Here is a 23,219-nt window from a genome sequence, read left to right as displayed (position 1 = left end):
CTTTCACAATAAATGGTTTTGTAGCTGCTGAAGAAAATAATTGTAATTACTTTCTTTGTATATAATTATATACAGAATTCATATTGTATGTGTAATTATAATAGAGTGGCGTGTAATGCTTCATAAACATTAAGAAACTACCTGAAAAGTTAACAGGCATTATTATTTGAAGGGCTTCTTTAATTATTTAACTTTAAATTAACTGTTTAAAATTGGATCCTGAGTAAATGGGGATATAGGTCTCTCATATATAGTTGTTTACTGATCTACTAGAAAGCAGATACCAAGTTACTCTCAGAGAGAACCTTAATGCTAATACTTCTTCCTCCAATATGCCTTCTGTTTCCTTCTTTGCAAGCTACTTTCACTAGCTAATATGAATCTTCCACTTGTGAATGCTGCTATGGACCCATTTTCTGTTCTCTTTGAAGACTTAAACTGACCTCTGCGAAGCTTGAGTATTTTTCAACTTATTTTGCCAAGATATGTCCTTTAAGTTTTGACATGGTCCATGCACAAAGTCTGTAAAGTTGTTGAGGTAAAACCTGAGAAGGAAAACTGATGGAATTGGAGGAGTTTACAACAGAAAAAAAGAATCAGAATAAGCAGGTGTTTTGCACAGAAAAAAAAAAGCAACCTTGCACCTGATTTATGTAAGCCTCCAGCAGGTTAACTTGTGCTAGTCAAATTGTCACCAATCATACACTGGTAGGTGCTCTGTACTCCCCTTATAGCCATGTGTTTTTCTGTTGCTTAGCTTTGGTACAAAGAAGGTTAAACCGTTGCCTTGTTGAAAGTTCAGGCTTCATTTCCTTGTTCTCCACTGAAGAAAAGAAAAACAATGTTATTTGTGAATCCATGAGGCTAGTGTCATGTGCTGTGAGACAGTCCTGCTGCGTGCTCCTCTTCTGGTCTGGCAGACCTGCATGTAGCCCTGCTGGGATCACAGGATGCTTTGTATGTTCTTATAAATAATGATCAGATACTTGTGTTGAGAAGAGTAACTAGATTTGTGTGGAAGATCAAGATTTTGATGTACTCTAACCCAGAAGTATTTCTGAGCTTTAGTTGTAGTTGTTTAATGTTAGCATCAATGAAGACTCAGAGAGGGAATAAACATCTGACAGTATAAATTGAAAATGTCATGGCTTTTTCATTATGCTGGTCTGTTGCTTCATGTGCACATTGCTGCAGTGGATTTCATCCAACACTGCTTAAGAGAATTAAATTGGGGTTTTTTTTCAGGTACTTGCCTATTCTGTGGCCTGTTCCTGTGTCTCTGCTTTCAATGCTGGAATCATAGAAGCAGCTGAAGCTGAGGACACCATGAACAAGATAAGGACCATAGTGGAAAATAATCAGCAGGTCATAATTCAGTGTTTGGGCTTTACTTCAGTTCTGTCTTTCTCTTATCTGTTTAATATTGGATACTGCTTTACCCAGACTGTAACATCAAGAAAATTATAGTGATCTACTTTAACATTAACTAGCATTGAGTATGTAGTGCATACCATTCAATTACAAAGACTACCAGTTGATCCATTGATACATTGTCTACAGGTGTATAGGAATTACCAGACAGGAAAATCAAAACATGTAAGATTTTATATGTTTGATTGCACCTAGAAGGGAAGTTGGTGCTTTGAAGTTCCTCCCTGCATCCTGCCAATTTTTGTCACTTTTATAATGTGTTTCTCTAGATTATCTTTTTTGTCAGGAAGATACATCTACTATGCTCTTCTGAATCTTTGCTTTCCTTTAGCCTCCAGACAGTGCATTGTAACTACAACCCCAGCTTCCTCAGGTGTCTGTTTCATCCCTAGAATCATAGAATCACTAGGTTGGAAAGGATCTTTTTGATCATCAAGTCCAACTGTAGCTGTCCACTACTCAACCACTTCCTGGGTGGCCTGTTCCGGTGCTTGATAACCCTTTTGGTGAAGAAATTTTTCCTGATGTCTAATCTGAACCTCCCATGGTGCCACTTGAGGCCACTCCCTCTCATCCTATCACTAGGGTTACCCCCTAAAAATGCCCCAAATAATCTCACTATTTCAGTGCACATTCTTTTTTGTTAAAAGGTGGGGTGTGGAGGCAGCTATTTTGGATCAAAAGCCTGACATTACACCCATCAACTGTTTAGAATGTTTATCTGGAAAAAAAAAGTCAAAACAAACTACCTTTGCTACAGCTTTTTACCTTCGTATCAGAAAATCTGCTCTAAAATAAAGGCTCCAGAGCAATCTATGCCAAAGATCAGTCACTCAACATGAGAAAATACTTGAAGTAAGAAAGAATCCAATATTTTAGACAAAGACGTTACTTGTAGTTATCAGGAAGTAGTAAATATTTAAATAATATTTCAATAATAAATATTAAATAGAATACAAAATCCTTTGGAAATCTCAGTTTAGTTTTGTCTTTTTCACCTTGCAGGTCCATGGTTTTGCTTTAGCTCTAGGTGCAGTAGTACATGGCTTGTCAGCTTGTGGTCATGGGAAAGCCGAAGACCTGAGTAACAGACTTATGCCAGTCTGGATAAAAGTTGTGCTTGCAGAGGTAAAGGAATTGGAATTCATATGCTGTTTCTTTGCAGAGTGGAAGTCTTGTTTTTAAATGGACAGTAGAGACATTATTTTCCTTGCTTCTGCAGGAGTGATTTTAGTAAAAGTCACGACCATATGAACACCCTTTTGATTGATATTTGGAAACAAAAGTACATATTTGGTCTGTTTACTAAACGGAAAAAAAGAACCCCTGTTTCTCTTCTGGATGATTTATAGGATATGCTTATCTCAATGAGACCCTAATTTGGATATCTTTAATAATTTGAAGCAATATCCAAGGATAAAACCTGGGTTAGTAAAGGGAAGATGCCTTGTGAAATTAAGTGCTACTTACCAAAATTAGGCTAACAAAATGGTGATTATAGTGCTTATGTTTTTATAATGATTTAATTTATCTCATTGTAACAAAAATTCCGTGTTTGAAATTAAGCTCTAATCTTACAACTTAAAATTGCAACTAAAGGTAAATGTCAATAAAGAAACAGTATTTCAGAGGCTAATTGCAATGTTGTGTTTTGTAGAATACTGACTGTCCTAGAAGAAAGTGATTTGTCAGGGAGAAATGCATAATGACTTCAGATGGGGTGGAGTGGTGGCGGGGAAAGCTCTGTATAAAACGTTTCATTCACCAAGATAGGGATAAGTAATTATCCGGCATGCTTGAGTCTGACCTGGAAAGATTACTGGAATGAGAAGTGTAAAAATGGTTGTTGTCATGGGTTTTAAGCTGGAAGAAACAATTGTTTTGTTATACAATAGTGTGTTGTGACTGCATTGACTCACTGATCCTGAATTACACCTCCAGGGTTCTCCAACAATGCAGCGTCTGGCTGCTGTCAGTGGGCTGGTTGCACTGGTGGGCTCTGAAGGAGCTGTGATACAGGTGAGAACATGCAAGCAAATGTTACCTGCATCTGTTCCAGAAATTTGGCTATAAGGCAAGATGTAATGACATCCTCTGTATCCCTACAGCAGTAGTTATATACCAGGGCATGTCCTTTATGCAAAACTAAGTCATGCTGGGTGTGAACTGTGTGGAATGGAATTATAGTGTATAAAATGAGACGTGTTCTCATTCCCCATCATATGGCACATGTGCAATGCCACTTGGGAAAAGTATATAGCCATGTAGGCTCTCTTCCTTTTCTGCTCCACTCCGCACAAAAAAGGCATCTGTCCAGATGTAATCTGTCTTTTCAGAACCTGTTGTCTGTTTTGTTGTTTCTTTTTCTCTGCTATAAAATTCACATAATTTTTTTTTTCTTTGGCAGCTGAAATCTGAGAGCATTCAGTCCTCCCAGTTTCAAAGTAAGCTGAATGAAGTTATCAGAACTCTTACACAGGTAAGAAGGTGACCTCTATCTCCTGCTTTGGATAATATGCTAGGTTGTTGTGACACCTTGCACAAACAGGCCGAATGTGTTTAAAGAAACTGCATATTGTCTGTGTCCAGCTTGAATGAGGCAACATAAGGAAACTTGTCTGAATACCGGTTTATTGTCTTAACAGATAATCAGTTTCTCAGGGCAGATCGGACTTCAGACAAATGCAGCAGGACTTTTGGGACACCTTCATATGTCCTGTTTGTCTTCTACTCAAAACAGGGCATCTGGTAAGATTCTTTGCTATTCCTGCTTACAGAACATATAGAAGTATCATCTAGCTAAAAAGGCAGCAAGGGACACATTAAGCAAATACAGGTCAGACGTTGCTTTTGAAGTTGTCCCTTTCAAAGCCTGACTCACAGCGGCTCATAGGTTTTAAGGAAGTTCTTATCCTCGGCTTCTCAGTTCGTCAATGATTTTGTTTTTTCAGACCTAGTAGCTCTCACCAGCACAAATGTTTAGCTTGACTTAGAAGTGAAAATGCCAATGCATCTATCAATAATCATGTGGGCTAGATGCTTTGAGTCACCTGCAGAATAAGTTAGCTCAGTTTGACTTTTGAATGGAGAGATTGGGACATTATAATGTGGGAGATGGATGTTATCATTTCTGCTGATGTGTTTTAGTATATTGATAGTCTTTTTGTCTTCACAGTTCCTCCAGATTTTAGCTACTTGCCTGTAAACAGCTTTATCAGAGCAGCCATTGACTTTGCCATTGAAAGTGGAAAGAAAGGTAAGAGGAGATGTAACTACAGTATCTGGGAAATTTCCTGTGACTATGAATGGTGACCCTAATAACCTCTCTATTTGGTAAGAGAACTTGTCTAAATACTAACTGGACTTCACTATTGGGGATATTTAATTTCTAAACAAAAAAAGGTAAGTAAACTCAACAAGGTGAATTAGAATCATGTAGTTAGGGCTTTAGTTTTGTCCACTGAATTTTTATGACTTTTTAAACTCTTCCCCTCCGTGTCTGAGATGGTGTATCTTCCCTGTGGGAATGAAAGTCAAATCACTTTAAATTTAAATATGTATCCTCAGAAATATTCCATCATCCAGCAAACTTTACACTGCCTCTTGTTTCAGTGATGCTAGGTTAAGATTCTCTGCACCCCAGAGCAGTATTCAAATGGGCTACTGCTATATGGGATAAATGCGAAAGAACGTGAAGAAAGTGTGCTTGTGCATGAGGAGTGCTAGTAAAAGAGAGATGTCTTGGAGTACAGCATTAAAGGAGATAAAGCAGAGGAGATTATTCCTTTGTGGAGCTAAGTGAGCTCACTGCTGTCCCAACAATATAGGCTTTGCTTTCAATGGAGGTAAATATTGCTTATCCCTTACCTCCAGGATGACTTGCTGAGTTAATTCCCTGTGTTTAAGTAACATAGTACATAGCGAAGGTTGGCACCTGTCTGACAATTTTTGTGGCCTTCACCTACAGGATGGGGAAGGGTAGCAGTATCAGAAAACATTTCCTGATGTCCTACTAACAAAAGCAAAAATACCATCCTACTAGATGAGGAACATGCGTAATTAACTCATAAAATTATTCAAGGGGAATGAACCAGAAAGTTTCTACCAGTCACAAAAAGCTTGTTTTGATAGGACTCTAATGTCAAAAATACAACTGTTGGTTACAAAAAGCTAATTCCCAGGTATGAGAAGAAGTAACAGTAATTGTATAATGCTTTTCAGTTCTTCGCTAGAAATTGGTCTTCAGTGCAGTGTTCACTTTTTTTTTTTTCCTGAGCTGTTTAACGAAATGCGTGTGTACAGAATTCAAACTCTGATGGGACCTTCTGTTGTAGGCCCTGAATCTATCCCAGCTGAGCTGGTGAAAGTAGTGCTGGCACCCATTGCATTAGTTGGAGAAAGCCATCAGTATCCACCTGTAAACTGGGCATCCATTCTTTCTCCTTTGATGAGGCTAAACTTTGGTAAGATCAACAGTTTTCTATTAAATCTTTTGTACTTGTTGCAAGACTTCTTTACCAACACACAGCTTTCATGCACTTTAGAGCCTGCTTTAGGGCTTGAAGATATTGCAGAGATTCAAGTGCTTACTATGCTTTCAAGACCAACTTTTTAACATTTGCAGCATGTTTGTGTGTGGACAGTTTGGTTGAACTCAAGAAAAGACTAGAGAAGATCAGAGCTGAGAAGTTTTTAGCAGTATTGGAAGTTCCCTAGAACACTGGTGAAATTGGACCAGATTTTTCATTTGAACTGTTTACAGTAAGAAGGACCCATCATGAAACTCAAATAATTATTTCTTATTTTCAGTACCCACTAAATGCTGGTACAGTGCCTGTGTCAGAGGCTGCAGGCAGCTTTATCACAAGTTTGAACTCCTCTAGTTCATCTAGCCAGAACCAGTCTGAAATACACTTTCTGCTAAATTACAGTGGGTGAGAGAGGAAAGCATGTTCCTTTTTCTGTCAGGATCCTCATTTTGTTAGTGCTTCTAAGAGCCTTCTTTCATCATGCTGGAGAACAGCTTTCATCCTGAAGTCTTGTGTTGGACAGCTTATATATTTTTCTACTCAGGATGTCTGTGCCTGTTTTGGTTGATGTAAGCATCTGTTTTTAACTAGTTTAATTAAAAAAAAAACCCAACAAACTACTGTACAAAGTTCTGTATTCTCTTATTTGGTTCCTCTGAGTTTTGTTCCTCCTGATTTATGTAACTGTTATTACTGGCCTTGCAGATTCTTTTTCGACTGGGTTGGGCAAGAGCTTTTGTAGTTAAAGTGGTGTGCTATAGAGTCGACAATATGCAAGTTTGTTCTAATTTCTTTCTGGGGTTTATTTTACTTATATGGAGTGTTTGTGTAAGCACTAAAAATCATTGAATTGTCCTATGAGGAACAACTGCTTGTGAGATATAGAAATATTTGGCTACATATTAAACATTTTTACTTACACGTGACCTGCAGATCCTGTTTTACATGATATTCTTGCAATTAACTGTCAAGTCTTTTATATAAGTGAAAGAATTTCCTCAACTGAGCTCTGCAGTCCATGCTGATGCAAATTTGTGTGCAACTTTATGAATAGCTGGAACTTGTTACATGTATGAGGGATTTTCTTTTTTCTGTTTTTCACTTAGGAGTCTTCTGTAAATCAAGGGAATTCCAGAGGAACAGTACATCAGTTTTGCGGCTATGTTTTTATTGACTTTAGACAGCATCATAGTCTATATTTTTATATGTAATTACTCTTGACTGTCCCTCTGGAGCATTACGGAAGTTGCACACCCTTCTCTAGATTAAAAATACATGCAGAATAGGTCTTGCTCTGTGCTAATGTGCAGTATTCATGTTGTGCTAGAAAGCATAATGCAGAACAGTTGTTATTATGACCTAACAGTCCACTTAGAAATGTGGCACACTAACAAATATTTTTATGAAAATTACACTATATGCGCAATACTCTTGGATTGTGCTGGTCACCGTTATTCCTATCCGAGAATTCATAAATGGTTTTATAAATTTTAAATGTTTCACAAATTCTGTAAACATACTGAAGATAACAGATTGCCTTACAAAGTGTGATGCTGAGAAGAAGCAATGTAACATGATTGAAAGGGTGAAATTGTAGCAAAATACTTCAGTAACCAATTAAAAAATTCTCTGTTGCTAGCTTGGACTGCTAAGACACAGATTATGATTTGCCTGTGACTGCTCATTTCAGAGCCTTATTGAATAACAAATAGGTGCTACTTCAGAGTTCTGCAAATTACTTGACTTCGTGTATAAGATACCTTATTTTGAAGAGCTTGATACTAGACTATTAAACCTTTACTTTGTTCTTGTGCTAATGTCAGTTAACTTTCATAAAGTTATGCTATATAGATTGCCACTTTTATTATTGAAAGAACATTTTAACTTGCAAAGCACCTGTTTACTGTTAAATGTCAGCTTGAAACTTAATGTCTAATTGTCAAGTGCTAGTATAATACTTCAGTTGTTTGTCTTTATGTTGCTCATTAACTATACAGAAGGAAACCATGCAATTGCCCACTCTTCAACATATCTATGACTGTTTATTAAGAAACAGACTGTATCAGTCATTGATGGAACTTTAAAGAGGAACAGTAAGGGTTTAATGACCATTGTAACCTCTGTGCACAGGAAGATCTTCCTAAGTGTTAACCTGGAGAATGCTGAAACTGAGCACCCAGCTAAGGGGTACATGGAAGATTAGGAACTAATGAACAAATGCTAATACTCCTACATTTAGTAGGAAGGAATATTGACTCATTTCTCCTTCTATAGATTAAGTCTTCTTTTTATTTGGCAAGGATTTTTTTTTTGATTCCTACTTTTCTTACCACTCCCATGTTTTTATTCTGGAGTAAATTGTAATGAACTTGGACCAATGCTGAGATTTCTTGCTGGAAGTGCATGAATAGAAAGGAGACTTCTAAGAAATATGTGTTAAAAGCTTTAAGCAGCATCTCTAGAAAAGAAATTATTAATGTAATCCTCTAGTAGAACAATAACCTTCCTCTATTTTATGAGCTAAGAACAAATATAGAGTGAAAATAATTTCCTCATAACTTCTGTTTGCTTTCTTCTGCTCTAGGTGATGAGGTAAAACATCTCTGCCTTCAGCTGGCTGCAACACAAGCCCAGTCATCTCAAAATGCAGCAATGCTTTTGGGGATGTGGGTGGCACCACCTCTTATCTACAGTCTTGGTGTACGTATGTCAGAAAATTTGTGGGTCCTCAGCACCTCTTTCCTGTAAGATTCTTCAGTGATGATATTTAGGGATGTCTCACCAGAAAAGGATTACAGGGTTCAGAATTCTGCAAAAGTATTGTTTATAGAATATTTATAGTGAGGGAAAAGCTATTCTGGGGCCTTGAAATTAAAGGCAGATTTAAGATCTGTTGCACTGGTTTTACTTGAATTGCTTGAATCTTATTTCCTCTCTCTCATTTCATGCTATAGGTGTTAAAAGCTTTAAGCAGCATCTCTAGAAAAGCAAATTTTAATGTAGTCCTCTAATAGAACAACAACCTTACTCTATTTTATGATGTAAGAAGGCATGGCACGTAGGGAGAAAAAGTATCTTTTATTATACTAGCTGATAGTCTTAGAAAAGTCCCACCTATCTGCCCTAAAGCTTGCCTGCTTCTTCCAGTAATGACTTGATCTAATAAGATGTGTTACTTCTTGAAAACCTTGCCTTAATTCTGTAGATAGCCAGCACACCAACCTATAGTATAGTCAAATTTGGGCATACAACACAGATTCCATTATACAGTACGTAAAACTTCCTGAATCCCACAGTGCACTGGACTGCAGTTCTGCCAGTTTATATACAAGTTAAGGAGCAGGTTCACGACAATTCTCAGAAAATCTATTTTGGATTTCTGTAATCTTTTCCAGTTCTTCAAGGGGTACTGTATTTTTTAATTCATTAGTTTTCACTGACATATAAACACTTGGCAATTTTAAGATACGTAATTGGTAAAGTACCAAAAAAACCCCAAGGTTTTCTTTCTTTCTGAGCACCAGTTTCCCACCTCAGTGAGGATCTGAGGGTCACAGGATGAACTCAGACACAATGTATGTAAGCTTTGTATTCCTTCAACATAATTATTCATTCTTCCTCACTAGCTAGCAATACTAAAGGTGCTAGGAGTACCATACTTCTGTCCTTGGCTGTCTGATCAGTCTGGATGCTTTATGAAGGAATGCAGTGAGCACCACACAGGGAAATCAGAATTGTCCTGCCGATACAGAGATATGGTATCTGTACTGCATTAAAAGAAAGCTCCTTCATCTTTAGGGAAAACAGAATATTGACATGTTAGAACTCTTGAATTCATGCAGTTCATCAAAAGAGAAGCAGAATTGAGAAATATTTATGACTTTGCATTTTACATTTCATCCTTTTTAATTTTATCCTTTATGACAATAGTTGAAGGTCAGTGAAGAGCTAGAATCTGAATCTAAGCAAAAGTTTTTGCTTTTCAGATGAAAACCCAGGAATATCTTTTCACATCCCTGCCCCTGTGGGTGAAACATGTTGCAGAAGACAAACTACAATATTTTATAGAAGTATTTATGATACAACAGTTTGAAGTGAAGAACCACATAAAAAAAACAGAAATGTGCCAGTGTGTTTTACAGGGACTCATGCAGTCTATGAAACTTCCAAACCCTGCCCAGTACTACTGGAGCTTTCTGTGCCAGGCTGTGGAGAAAATATTTGAGCTTCTACCAAATGACATTCAGGTAAGGAATAATTATGAGGTATATGTACATTGTAACTGGATATTTTTACTGATGCTATGTCCCATTTTTTTGCACTGACCCATCAGGTTTTGAAACATGAAGTAGATATAGAATTTTTAGTCATAGTAGTTAAGATGCCTGCATAATTTCAATTTAAGTTACTTAGGAATATTCTTTAGAATATGACTAAGTTGTGAGACCAGTTTAATATATGCATTTCCCTCATAAATTATTTAGTAATTGAAAAATACAGTTCTAGTACTGAATTAAATGTTATTGAAACAGAAGCAGAGAGCAGTTAAAAGGTTTGGGGTTTTTTTTTCCCACATAGAAGGTTCAGCTTCCCACAGTAATTTAAATAAACTATTTAGCTACAAGTATCTCCAAGGAAGGGCACTTTACCATTAAAAATGAAGTCTGAAATTTTTTCAGTTGCCATCATTCCTTTATCATTAAGTATATTGAAGTCCCCACCGAATACAGAATTTATTTTATAATATAGAATAAATACAGCTAGAGGCTAGATTAACTCTTCATTCTAATCATTAACAGAGTTGCTAGGCTCAGCAATTTTAATTATGAAGAGACCTGGAAGTATATATCTGAACATGTATTTACTGTTTCCAGAGAGGTGAACTGGAGGTGTATATCACTGTAGCAAAGTGTATCTCGGAAATGGCCGATTCAGAGATTGATCGTATTCTCCAGATCTCTAAGGTAATCGTGACTTACTCCTGGTCTTTTATCACATAATCAGGTGAAACAACTATGCCTTACCATTTTTCCTGTCAACAGTGTTTTAGCACATTGGGAGCAATGATAGTTTTATCTGCTACATAACTAAGAGTGTTTTGGCTCTATTTTGAAGGCAGCATGAAGAAGCAATAGTTCTAAGAGCCCATATCCAAAACTCTTTCAAGGCAACTAAAATACTACTAAATTCATCTGGGAGCTTTTGACTGGACAGGATAGATAACTGGACTCTGTCAGCAGTACAGAAGTAGTACTAGCTCTTCTGAATTCCAGACCATTAATGCAAACAGCAGACCATAGTCCTCTTCAGTTAATGTAACTACCTACTATACAAACAGACTATAAACGCATCCCAATGACTAGCAGTACTTGAACTGGGTGGAGCCTCGCTTCTCTTAAAAATGCGAAGTACATTGTCTAAACAACCTTCCATTCTTGACTTAATGTGATAAATTTGCATTCACAGTCAGAGTGTTTACTGGTATACAGGATGGCTAAGTATAACAATGGAATAGAAGAGCTTCTAGGTCACCAGTGGAATAAATCAGCAGTGAAATCCTTAGCAGCTGAAATGCTGGGGAAGTAACCTGTGTGGATGAACTTGACGGTTTCAGAGCAGATTGTTATAAGCAAACAACTGTGCCATAAAACCATGTTGTTCTCTTTACTGGAAGATTCACTAGAGAGTTAAGCATTTAGATAGGTCTGGAAATCTGAACTGTCATTTCTTTATACCTTTGAGTTCTTATTTCCACACTGGAAAATGCCGTAGAGAAAACCTTTTATGTCACTGTAGTGAATCTCTCTTGCAAGAAGACTAGCATCTTCAGAATTGTCAAGCAGTATGAAAACAGTCCAGCTGTACTGATTTGCAGTTTGCTGGACTATTTAGAAGCATATAAAATTAAAGTAGTGTGTACAGTGTTCTCTTTCATAATTTCTCTTAAATAAAAATGAGCCTGCTAGATAAAGAATTTACAACCCCCTCCTTTTTTATGGAAAGAGGTGCAGCATTTACTGTTCCCCCAAGAAAAGTAAGTTCTAATTTAACATGTTTTTTAATTATATTTGCAGAACAATATACAGAAGACCACATTCACGAAGGTGTATTTAATTTCTCAAGGCAGACTACCTCTGATGAACTTGAGTGCCGTGATAGATGCTGTGGCAGGATATCACTGTAAAGAAAATATTTTGTGGATACTTTTGCATAGTTTCTATCATTCTCGCATTGTAAACCATGAAAATACAGGTACGGTCAGACTTAAAGAAAAATCAACAATAAAATCATCAGATATCGAAAATCTAAACTGATTCTTTTTACATAATTTTAAAACAGTTTAGCCTAAGTGTTTCCAGATTTTTCCATATTAGAAACTACTCAGTCTTCAGATACTTTCTGCTCTTCAGTTACTTGTTTCAAACATTACTTTTATGCTTTTCTCTATTTCTTTACGTTTCTGTGGATCAGCTAAAATTCTTTTATAGTATTTCAACCAGGTGGTTCACAGACCAGAGTTTTTACTAGATCCACACTTCTCGGTCTTTTTAGATTTTCAGTATAAAGTAGTCTTAAAAATGTACATGTACATTATATACCAATAATAGTGGAACGCTGCTGACCTCCAGGCACACCATCTGACTTACTGCTGCATGACACAGCAGGCAGGAGCATGTTCGGTGAGACTAGTTGAACCAAGGAGGTAGCTTGCTTTTCTGAACTCTTTGCACTGAGTTAACACAGGAAGCAAATTGCCTTTCCGCTTTTTCATGACCATACCAGATAGTTATCTGGTGGGTTAGTGAGTTGGGCTGGCTCAGCTAAGAATCTTATAAAGCACCGGAGCTGGTGCAAGAGATATAGCAGAATTGTGCAGGAAAATAAAGGAGTTAAAAACAAGAGCAGAGGGAAGAAAGAATGAGACTTCTTCATTTTCGTGGTGGAAGGATCTTTGGCTGCCTGTATTCATGGAACAGCTTCGGAGCATTATGTTGCTTAGCTGTCAGCTGTGGTTGGAGAACTTGAAGCAGTAGTGAGTTTTGAATGAGTGAAATGAGGTTTCTTTAGGCAAAAGATGAGGCAACATGAAAGAGAGCACGTGTGAAGAGTGCAAGGAAATGGTAGTGTATGATGTGAAATGGTCTCAAAGGTGAAGATGGTTATAAATTTGCAGGATGTAGAACATATTTTGGACTGCAGAATATGAATCAATTAAATATGTTCTGTCCCTTGTGTTGGGGACTAATTTTATTTGCATGCCTTGGCTGTATTTTACTGATCCTCTCTGCACTGTAGGAGGATATTCACAGCACCTCCCACGTTCTTGTCCAATGTATAATGATATCAGTGCTAGAGTTAGATGAAGTACTCAGGCAAAAACTTCAGGGAAGCTTTAGGTTTCTGTAGCAGTCATAAATGCAGACTGGGTTAGTGGGACATGCAGGCTGCCATTATGTGAAATAATTCTCACTCAGCATTCTTTTATCTGTGCATTCAGCATGTTGCCTGCATTATAAGCAAATTTTTTTTATTTCTTAGATGCCTGTATGCCTTCTGTTATTGACAATATTGAATCAATTGTGATAGTGATATTGGTGGTCTTCCACAGTCAGTGCTTTGTTGCTATAGCGATTCCTTGTGCTAGTTTTTAATGAAAAATTATGCATTCTAGCGTTTTATGTGGGTCAGTGTTATCAATCTTCTTCTAGGTGTACTGAAAAGAATGGACTGGCTGCTAGACCTGATGGGCTACATCAGAAATTTAGCATACAAGTCAACACCCTTACAGAATGTCAATCTTAAAGAGGTACTTGCTGTGAAAATAATTTGCAGCTTTTATGAAAACAAGGACGCCTTGATGTATTTAACATTCTTCCTCAGCAATAAGTATTATTCCCTATGCTCTTATATTTTACAAGATTGCCATGTTACCTCCTTAGAGAAATTTTTCTCAATTTTTGTGAACGTGTGTGTATTTTAAACTCTTACTTTAAAATAACTATGACATTTAAAACATGTTAGAAGCTAAAGACAAATGAAGGAAATCATTGCTTCAAATGCACTGTATTTAGAACAATTAAAGGAAAAATTTGATATCACCAGTAGAATTGTCTAAGCAGATCAGAACTGTGCAGCTGGTGTTTCTAAGATGGCTTGGACAGATTCAGGGGACTAATATTGTTCAGTTACATCTGTTCGTCTGTTGAAGTCTTTTGATTGAGGACATAAAATAAGCTGCTGCTTAGATCAGAAAGGCATTTGTTACACTGCTGCAATACTCCCTAAACATTTGTAGCACCACAAGAGTAACAATCTCTAATTTCCCTCAAAAGTCAACTTGGTGTAAAAAAGTCATTTCCCATTTTATGTGAAATGCAGATCGGCCTTAAGCTGAAGGACGATTTTAGAAGATTGTGGGTTTGTTTCTTACTGTAAACATTTTAGTTTGATTTGAAAAGTCTTATGCTGTTTCAAAGGATAAGAGACTATTAAGGACTTTCTAGTTATTACACTTTGAATGCAGGTTTGGAGCGGGGGGCTATTGGGTTTTTTTTTTGCCCCTTCTGTATTATTCTATATCAAAGTGTATTTTTGCCTTTTTCCTATTTAGTGCATAGATTTCCTCCTGCGGCTGTTTGCTGCTTCTGTTGTGGCCTGGGCTGACCATGGTTCACCCTTACTGATTGGCCTCAGTGCTAACTGGTCAGCGTGGAAGCACCAAACAATATTACCAAAATTATCTGAGGATCCCATTGGCAAGCATCCTGCTGACAAGCTTGCTGTGCAAGAGACTCTCACTCTCCTCCCAAGCAGCATTTCCCTTTTGCTGGCTAAAGACCCTTGGAAGGAACAAACACAGAAGGTAAAATTGCATGTCATGGTAAGCATTTTCCAGGAGTCGGAAATCAACCCGTTTTTAGTAGTCAGCTCAAGTTTTAGTTGGAGCAGTTATGTCCTCTGTATCTACTGAATCTGATTTATGAAAATCCCAGAAAAAAACAGGTGAGGGCGGGGCTCCTGACAGCCACGCTGGTCCCGTGCGGTGCCTGACAGGAGGGGGCGGTCCCAGTGGATACAGCGGGAGATTTAAACAGTCCCCTGGGAGCACCATGACCTGGAGCACAGCGAAGAGGAGTGTGGCAAAGAGGTGCGGGGCAGTTTGAGCGGGCAGGGCGAGAAGGCAGGGTGCAGAGAGGACCTAGAGACTAGACAGAAGACACCGAAGACCATGGTGGCCACCTGGCAGAAGATTAAAGCTGCTCCGTGTGCTGCAGCAGGCAGGATGGATGCTGCCACCCAGCCAGAGCCACAGTGGGTGCAGCAGCTACCCAGACCCTGGGCTGCAGGCAGTGCACCCCTCCCACACCAGCTCGTGCCTCTGGTCCTGGCTCCACTTGTGAAAGTTGCGCTCGAGTGGGGGAACTCCTTCACATGGTGGAGGAGCTAAGGGAGGAGGTAAAGAGGCTGAGGACCATCAGGGAGTGCGAGAGGGAGATAGACCAGTGGAGCAGTGCCCTCTCACTAACTCAGCAGCCTGCTGGAGCTGGTGTGTCCAAACACCATCCATCTGCAAACTGCAAGGTTGGGGTTACATGAGATGGGGAGTGGCAGCAAGTTCCTGCCAGATGAAGGAAACCTGCTCCCCTCAACCAGACACCAAAACCCCAGATCCCCCTGGTGAACAAGTACCATGTGCTGCAGGTGGAATCCAACCCTGAGGATGATGGCTCCCACAGCCTAGAATCCTTGCCTAGGCCGCACCATCCTCAGAAAAAGACAAAAACATCCTCCATTAAGAAGAAGAGGAGGGTGATTGTTGTAGGGGACTCCCCCCTAAAAGGAACGGAGGGACCCATTTGCAGACCGGACCCACTCCACAGAAAGGTCTGCTTCTTACCGGGGGCATCAGTGAAGGAGGTAGCTAGAAAACTTCCTTCCCTGGTCCACAAGACAGACTACTATCCTCTGACAGTAGTCCAAATTGGTAACGATGATCTAGTAAACAAAAAGACCAAAACCATCAAGAAAGACTTCAGGGCCATTGGGAAAATGATGGAGGGCTCTGGGGCACAAATAGTATTCTGCTCCATCCCAAGGCTAAATAAAGAGGAGCTGGAAGTCAGGAAGAAGAATTCGATTAGTGCCTGGCTCTGAGCCTGGTGTGAGGAAAGGGGCTTTGGCTTCTTTGATCATGGGGTGGCTCACGCACCCCCAGACTTTGTTGCTAAGGATGGGACACGTGTGTCTCCTAGGGGGACTAAAGCCCTTGCTAGAAACCTAGCTAAGCTCATAAATCGAGCTTTAAACTAGATGTGAAGGGGGAGGGGGTTGAGCCCAGGCTAGACAGGAACGAGCCTGGACGTGGGGCAATGGTGATTCGGAGAGGGTGTGCTGATGTGGACCACCAGTACATCACCACACAGAAAGTGGGGGAGAACACACCTGGGGGTGCTAAGGGAGATACGGGCACTCTGGCGCTAGCTACTCCAGTTACCAGGCAATTGGGAATGAACTCTATTCCCTATAAGAGGGCTGAAGGCTTGGCAGCTCAGCTGAAGTGCATTTACACCAATGCACACAGCATGGGGAATAAGAAGGAAGGGCTGGAAGCTGTTGTAAGGCAAGGAGCCTATGATGTCGTTGCCATCACGGAATCATGGTGGGACGACTCATATAACTGGAGTACAGTTATGGTGGGGTACAAACTCTTCAGGCGGGATAGGAAGGGTAGGAGAGGAGGTGGGGTACAGCTGTTTGTAAGGGAGGACTTGGACACTGTTGAGATGGATTGTGGTGATGAGGAGATTGAGTGCCTGTGGGTTAAAATCAGAGGAGCCCACCAGAAGGTAGATTTTGTGATGGGAGTCTGTTACAGACCACCCAGCCAAGGAGAAGCAGCTGATGAGCTCTTCTATAAACAGCTGGGGTTAATCTCTAGATTGATGCCTCTTGTTCTGGTGGGAGACTTCAATCTTCCTGATATCTGCTGGAAGTACAATACAGCAGAAAGGAAGCAGTCTAGGAGGTTCCTGGAGTGCGTGCGAGACAACTTCCTTGCACAGCTGGTGAATGAACCAACAAGGGAAGGTGCCCTCCTGGACCTGCTGTTTGTGAACAGAGAAGGCCTTGAGGGGGATGTGGCAGTAGGTGGACGCCTAGGACAAAGTGATCATGACATGATGGGGTTTTCTGTTCTAGGTGAAGTGAAGAGGGTGGTAAGCAGGACAGTAGCATTAAATTTCCAGAGGGCAGGCTGAACTCTTCAGAAGGCTGGTTGGCAAAGTCTCATGGGAGACAGTACTTAAGGGCAAGGGAGCCCATGAGGGCTGGGAGCTCTTCAAAAAGGAAATCCTAGCAGCTCAGGAGAAAGCCATCCCCATGTTCCGGAAAAAAGCCGGCAGGGGAGAAAACCAGCTTGGTTGAACAGAGAGATCTTGAGTGATATCAAGAAGAAGAGAAACATTTATGGGCTCTGGAAGAGGGGACAGGCCTCTTGGGTGGACTACAGGAGGGAAGTGAGACTGTGTAGAGAAAAAATCAGAAGGGCTAAGGCTCAACTAGAAATCAGATTGGCAAAGTCTGTGAAAGATAACAAAAAATCCTTCTATAAATATATAAATAATAAAAGGAGGACTAGGGAGACCATACAGTCCCTATTGGACGCAGAAGTAACAACAGTGACAGGGGATGAGGAAAAGGCTGAGGTACTTAATGCCTTCTTTGCCTCAGTCTTTAATTGTTAAGAAAGTCGTTCCGTCTGTGTACAAACCCAGGAGCTAGAGGAGCAAAATGAGGCTCCCATGATCCAAGAGGAGGTGGTCAGAGCCTTGCTAGCCCGGCTAGACACCCGCAAGTCTATGGGGTCGGATGGGATTCATCCAAGGATATTGAAGGAGCTGGCGGATGTGCTGGCCAAACCCCTTCCCATCATCTTCCAACAGTCCTGGAAGACTGGGGAAGTTCCACTGGACTGGAGGCTGGCTGATGTTGTGCCCATCTACAAGAAGGGTCGCAGGGAGGACCCAGAAAACTACAGGCATGTCAGTCTGACCTCAGTGCCAGGGAAAGTCATGGAGCAGGTGATCTTGAGTGCTATCATGAAGCACATGCAAGAGAACCGGGTGATCAGGCCCAGTCAACATGGGTTCACAAAAGCCAGGTCTTTCCAAACTAACCTGATCGCTTTCTATGACAAAGTGACTCGGCTGCTGGATGAGGGAAAGGCTGTGGATGTATTTTCCTGGACTTCAGTAAAGCCTTTGACACAGTTTTTCACAGCATTCTGCTTGAGAAACTGTCAGCCTCTGGCCTGGACAGGCGCACACTCTCCTGGGTGGAAAACTGGTTGGATGGCCGGGCCCAGAGAGTGGTGGGAAATGGAGTTAACTCCAGCTGGAGGCCAGTGACAAGTGGGGTTCCCCAGGGCTCAGTGCTGGGTCCAGCCCTGTTCGATGTCTTTATCAATGACCTGGATGAAGGCATTGAGTGCACCCTTAGCAAGTTTGCAGACGACGCTAAGCTGAGTGGAAGTGTTGATCTGCTGGAGGGCAGGGAGGCTCTGCAAAGGGATCTGAACAGGCTGGACCGCTGGGCAGAGTCCAGTGGCAGTGCTACAGACTAGGAGAAGTCTGTCTAGAAAGCTGCCTGGAGGAGAGGGACCTGGGGATGTTGTTTGACAACCGACTGAACATGAGCCAGCAGTGTGCCCAGGTGGCCAAGAAGGCCAATGGCATCTTGGCTTGGATCAGAAACGGCGTCACCTGCAGGTCCAGGGAGGTTATTCTCCCTCTGTACTCTGCACTGGTGAGACCGCTCCTCGAATACTGTGTTCAGTTCTGGGCCCCTCACCACAAGAAGGATGTTGAGGCTCTGGAGCGAGTCCAGAGAAGAGCAACAAAGCTGATGAAGGGGCTGGAGAACAAGTCTTACGAGGAGCGGCTGAGAGAGCTGGGGTTGTTTAGCCTGGAGAAGAGGAGGCTGAGGGGAGACCTCATTGCTCTCTATAACTACCTGAAAGGAGGTTGTGGAGAGGAGGGTGCTGGCCTCTTCTCCCAAGTGACGGGGGACAGGACAAGAGGGAATTGCCTCAAGCTCCACCAAGGGAGATTTGGGCTGGACATTAGGAAAAAATTCTTCACTGAAAGGGTCATTGGGCAATGGAACGATCTACCCAGGGAGGTGGTTGATTCACCTTCCCTGGAGGTGTTTAAGGCACGGGTGGACGAGGTGCTGAAGGGCATGGTTTAGAGATTGGTGGGAATGGTTGGACTCGATGATCCGGTGGGTCTCTTCCAACCTGGTTATTCTATGATTCTATGATCTTGTTTTTCTTTTGCAATCAGATATGACTTGTCTCAAAATACTGACTGTAGTTTCTCAAGTAAAATGTGAGAGTTTCAAAGAACAAAAAGCATTCCAGTGTTGGGAGTCAAACTCTTAAGTTAGAGCTGAGAGAGGAGAGTTGGCAGCTGCTAGTAGCAAGTTGGTCTTTTAAACACTGAAAGACGGATCCTCTGCAGTTGAGTATCACCACAGTGGCAATTTAGAGCAATCAAAGTTCTTCTGTGCAGTTTGTGGTGTCATTTATTTTCAAGTGTAAGTTAAAAATAAGCGTGCAAAACTGTGCCTAACTTGGCAAGCCTGCTGTATCTCTTGTGGCTGAGATATGCGGAAATACTTTTGTAAACCTGCAGATTAATAGGTAGCTGCTTAGTGCAAACCAGAATCCATTAAGGACTGGTTCCTGTGCACTGCTGTGCTCAGAGTTGCCAGTGTAGTCAGAATTCAGAATTTTGGAGGAATTCAGGGGTGGGTTGTTAATATGCAAGTGCCTAACTAGGCTTTAGGGAAGACATTGAAACTATGCCCCGAAAATCATCATTGTTCTTCAGGCATATTGCACTGCCAGATAAACAATGAGAAATGAGAGAGGACATAAGAGGAACAACGACAGTAAGTGTTCTGAAGGATTTGCAGTAAAATGTTCGGGCAAGAGACTGATAAGAAAGGACTGTATTAATAGGTAAAAGGATGAACAGGCAAGAGGGAGGGAAAATACTTACCGTACCTTCTTCATTACGAAGAATTATTGCTGAGGGAGTTAGAAGAAACAAAGGGAGTTTCAGATGCAGCTGTGGGAGAAATCACATTTACAGTGGGATGTACTCTGGGGTGTTCAGATAGATTGGTCACTGACTCCGCTTGAATTACTCAGTTTAGCAGCAGCTGGATGCTGCCTGTCAAACTGAAAACAGTTTGTGATGTTCTGATATAGAGCTCTTCTAATTCAGATTTTACTTTATATTTCAATCTGTAGTTTATTGGCTGGCTGATCAGTATGATGGAAAGTCCTCAGGAGGCATTATCAAGCTTTTCCACAGACCTGTTGAAAGGTAAGATATTTTTAACTGGGTCCTTATTTTTTTTCATAAGTATCACTAAAGGTCAAAATCCAGTTGTTAAAAAGAGTGAGATGAATCCTTACTATTAGCACATGTAGGAAAGCTATATTTTGTCTTTAAGGAAACCTTCACGTGTAAGTTAACATTCCTGTATGTAACACCTTATGTTTGCTGTCTGAACTGCTGGCACTTAAGATGATGTACCACTGAAGGTCCAAAGGACCTAGAAGTACATCTAGTCCTGCAAGTCTGTTTTGGTGATAGAACTGTCAATTATTTTTGAAGTTACCCTTAAAAATGAAATGTGACTTACTGCTTGGAAACCCTCCAACGCTATAATGAGAGTTGTTGAAAAGTTGTATGAAAAGAAACATGGGAAAATGATGTTTTGAATTACAGTGATGTCCTGTAGCCCTAGCCTCATTGCTTACCTAGAGATGTAGGATTATGAATATGATCTGTGTAAGTCATTTTAAGAGGACACCACAAATACTTTCAAGGGAAGTGAGTATGGTTGTGCCTCTTTCCAGTAACAGAAAGCACCTCCTTTGAAACACCTGACTTGTTGGAGCTAAACATGGTTTCTTGAAATCTGGTTATAAGTTCCACGCTTTACTCAAATAGTTAGCCTTGTTTTGAGGTTCTGTAATCTTTAGTCACTGTCTGATACATTTCAAAATTCCCCTGTTGTATCCACTGATCTCCAGCAGAAACTATGCTAACTACTGTTGGAGAATCCTCTGATCTGCAGCAGAGATTGATATACAGTATATTCTCAGTATGCCCTGATTGAGATGAGTCATTTTTACCCTCCAGCTTTCCATTGTTTGTTTTTGCATTTAAATACTAGAACATGAAACTCCCTTCTGGATGACTAGAATGTGACTCAACTGGTTACTGGATTTAGCCTAAACATGTGATAATTTCAAACTGAATCAAAGAATCTGTGAATTACATTTTCAATCAGTGAATTGCACAGAGGACTTACAACATTTTACTCTGTGGTTGTGTCCTTCCCAGTGCCTCCCACCCACCCTCTTGTATCACTGCTTATTGGATTCAAACTTTCTGCAGTGTTGGTTCATCTATGTGCTGTTTCAAAGTGACAGTCTAATTAGCAGGTGATGTGGTATGATTTCAGTAGGAGACTTGCCATAAAGTAGATGAAAGGCCTCATACGTCATCATAGTTCACAGGGGTGGAGATACTGGTGTATCCAGTGAACAATGAAAGTAGCTTCAGAAGCTGTCAGGATAGGAAGTGGAAAAGTTGTAGAAAGAGAATTGAATCTAGACCTGTGTTAGTCAAATTACTAGGGAGACTCCTCTTACATCCTTTCCAGTCTGGACTGTGCGAATTAATATCATTTGTCCTTGTCTTCACAGTTACACTTCTGGCCTTGAGATCTCTTACAGAGTTTGAGAAGAAAGCAGTATGGACAAAAGCTTATGGGTGGTAGCTGCATGCCATGTCTTACCCAGTACAGAAAACTGTTCGTACATGGAATAATAATATTGCTAAACAGGCATCAGGAAGACCGACCAGTTTCAAAGAGGTTTCTTATCAGAAGGTTTTGAATTTTTCGTATTCATTTACCTCCTCCCAAAGACTCATAAGATGAAAAACATTTTGGAATTTTTTTTTTTTTTGACAGGGTGTCATTCTTTCACGAACTGCCTGACATGGTTTGAGCTGTGCTAAATCTAAATGAGAAATAAATACTCGGTTGATTGAATTGACTTGCTTCACTGGCACTTGAGAGCCTCAGACACTGGAGTGGAATATTCCTTTACCTCATGGAAACTTTGTAGGAATGGGTGGGGAAAAAAAATCTTTGTTTGGATGTAGCATATTTACTGAAATACATTTTAGTGAAATACTTTTGAATTACCGCTATTTTATAAACATTTGCCTTTTTTAGTTAGAACACAATGCTCTTGTGCAGTAGTGGCAACACAATGAAGGTTTATAATGTGAGTAGGGTTTTTTAAAATGCTTGTCAGTTTTGCAACAGCTTTATCAAGATCATTGACATAAATGAATGATCCTAGTAGCTGCTATGTTTTCTTTCCCATTGTAACTGTTCTTGTTTCCTCTTTTGCACATAAGGAGAGTTTTTCTCTGCCTCTGGGCAAAAGGGAGAATATAGCAGCTCTCTTCCATCTTTGCCATGTTGAATGAATTAGCTCCTGCCATTTTCCTTATTTAATACTCTTGTGTTTTTGAAAGAATGAAGAACTGTTCCACTTCACCGTCTTGCTAAGACAGACCTCAAAAGGGGTTTTTTGTTCAGCAATCCTCCTCACTAAAGTAGGCAAAATTGTTTGGGCATTCTTCCCTAATGTCTTCCAAAGCAGTCCTGGTGAGAGCATTGTTGATTTTGACCAGCTTGTGTGAAATGTTATCATCCTACATCTAGAAGCCACACTTCACTGCAGGAATTCTCCTAATTTCAGGACTGATAAATTTTCTGTGTGGAAGAAATCCTCCACTGACTCCTTTATGGGCTTTTCTCATGTAAAAACATTACTGTGTGTTGGCAGTGAGCTTACCACAGCAATTAGATGTTTATTCAGCAATTGGAGGGGCCGGGGCTAGCTTGGTCATTTGATATTTCCAAAGTAATGTATAATAATGGTTATTTCGTGCTCTGTATGCAGCTCTATACAGAGAAGACAGTCTAGAGGTGAATGTACAGAAAGACTTCCTGAAAGCAGATGTGACTGAGTTAGTATCTCAGTTGTGTGCCCTTCTAAGTGACCTCTGTCAAAGCCAAATATGTTTTAATGGTGCCAGTGTAGTGTACTGTTTCAAACTAACTTACACCTTTACTCATCTGAGTTTGCATGTGTGTTAC

At 40.3% G+C, this 23,219-nt stretch overlaps 1 protein-coding gene across 1 annotated transcript in view; it reads left to right on the top strand.

The window, feature by feature from the left end:
- The window catches only part of FOCAD (focadhesin), a 94,614-nt gene extending 72,517 nt beyond the window's left edge, over positions 1-22,097 (top strand). The window contains exons 30-44 of the mRNA XM_069881192.1: positions 1,246-1,365; positions 2,437-2,559; positions 3,373-3,450; positions 3,839-3,910; positions 4,077-4,179; positions 4,607-4,687; positions 5,766-5,894; positions 8,545-8,660; positions 9,947-10,207; positions 10,835-10,924; positions 12,035-12,212; positions 13,670-13,767; positions 14,572-14,823; positions 20,278-20,353; positions 21,748-22,097. Of these exons, the coding sequence (XP_069737293.1) occupies positions 1,246-1,365; positions 2,437-2,559; positions 3,373-3,450; positions 3,839-3,910; positions 4,077-4,179; positions 4,607-4,687; positions 5,766-5,894; positions 8,545-8,660; positions 9,947-10,207; positions 10,835-10,924; positions 12,035-12,212; positions 13,670-13,767; positions 14,572-14,823; positions 20,278-20,353; positions 21,748-21,821 (1,851 nt within the window). The 3' untranslated portion in view covers positions 21,822-22,097. The remainder of the gene's footprint in view (positions 1-1,245; positions 1,366-2,436; positions 2,560-3,372; positions 3,451-3,838; positions 3,911-4,076; positions 4,180-4,606; positions 4,688-5,765; positions 5,895-8,544; positions 8,661-9,946; positions 10,208-10,834; positions 10,925-12,034; positions 12,213-13,669; positions 13,768-14,571; positions 14,824-20,277; positions 20,354-21,747) is intronic.
- The last annotated feature ends 1,122 nt before the right edge of the window (positions 22,098-23,219 follow it).

This window comes from Phaenicophaeus curvirostris, chromosome Z (assembly GCF_032191515.1).
Source record: "Phaenicophaeus curvirostris isolate KB17595 chromosome Z, BPBGC_Pcur_1.0, whole genome shotgun sequence".
NCBI classification, from domain to species: Eukaryota; Metazoa; Chordata; class Aves; order Cuculiformes; family Cuculidae; genus Phaenicophaeus; species Phaenicophaeus curvirostris.
Note: the sequence above shows the minus strand (reverse complement) of the source record. Positions and strands in the feature narration are given on the sequence as shown.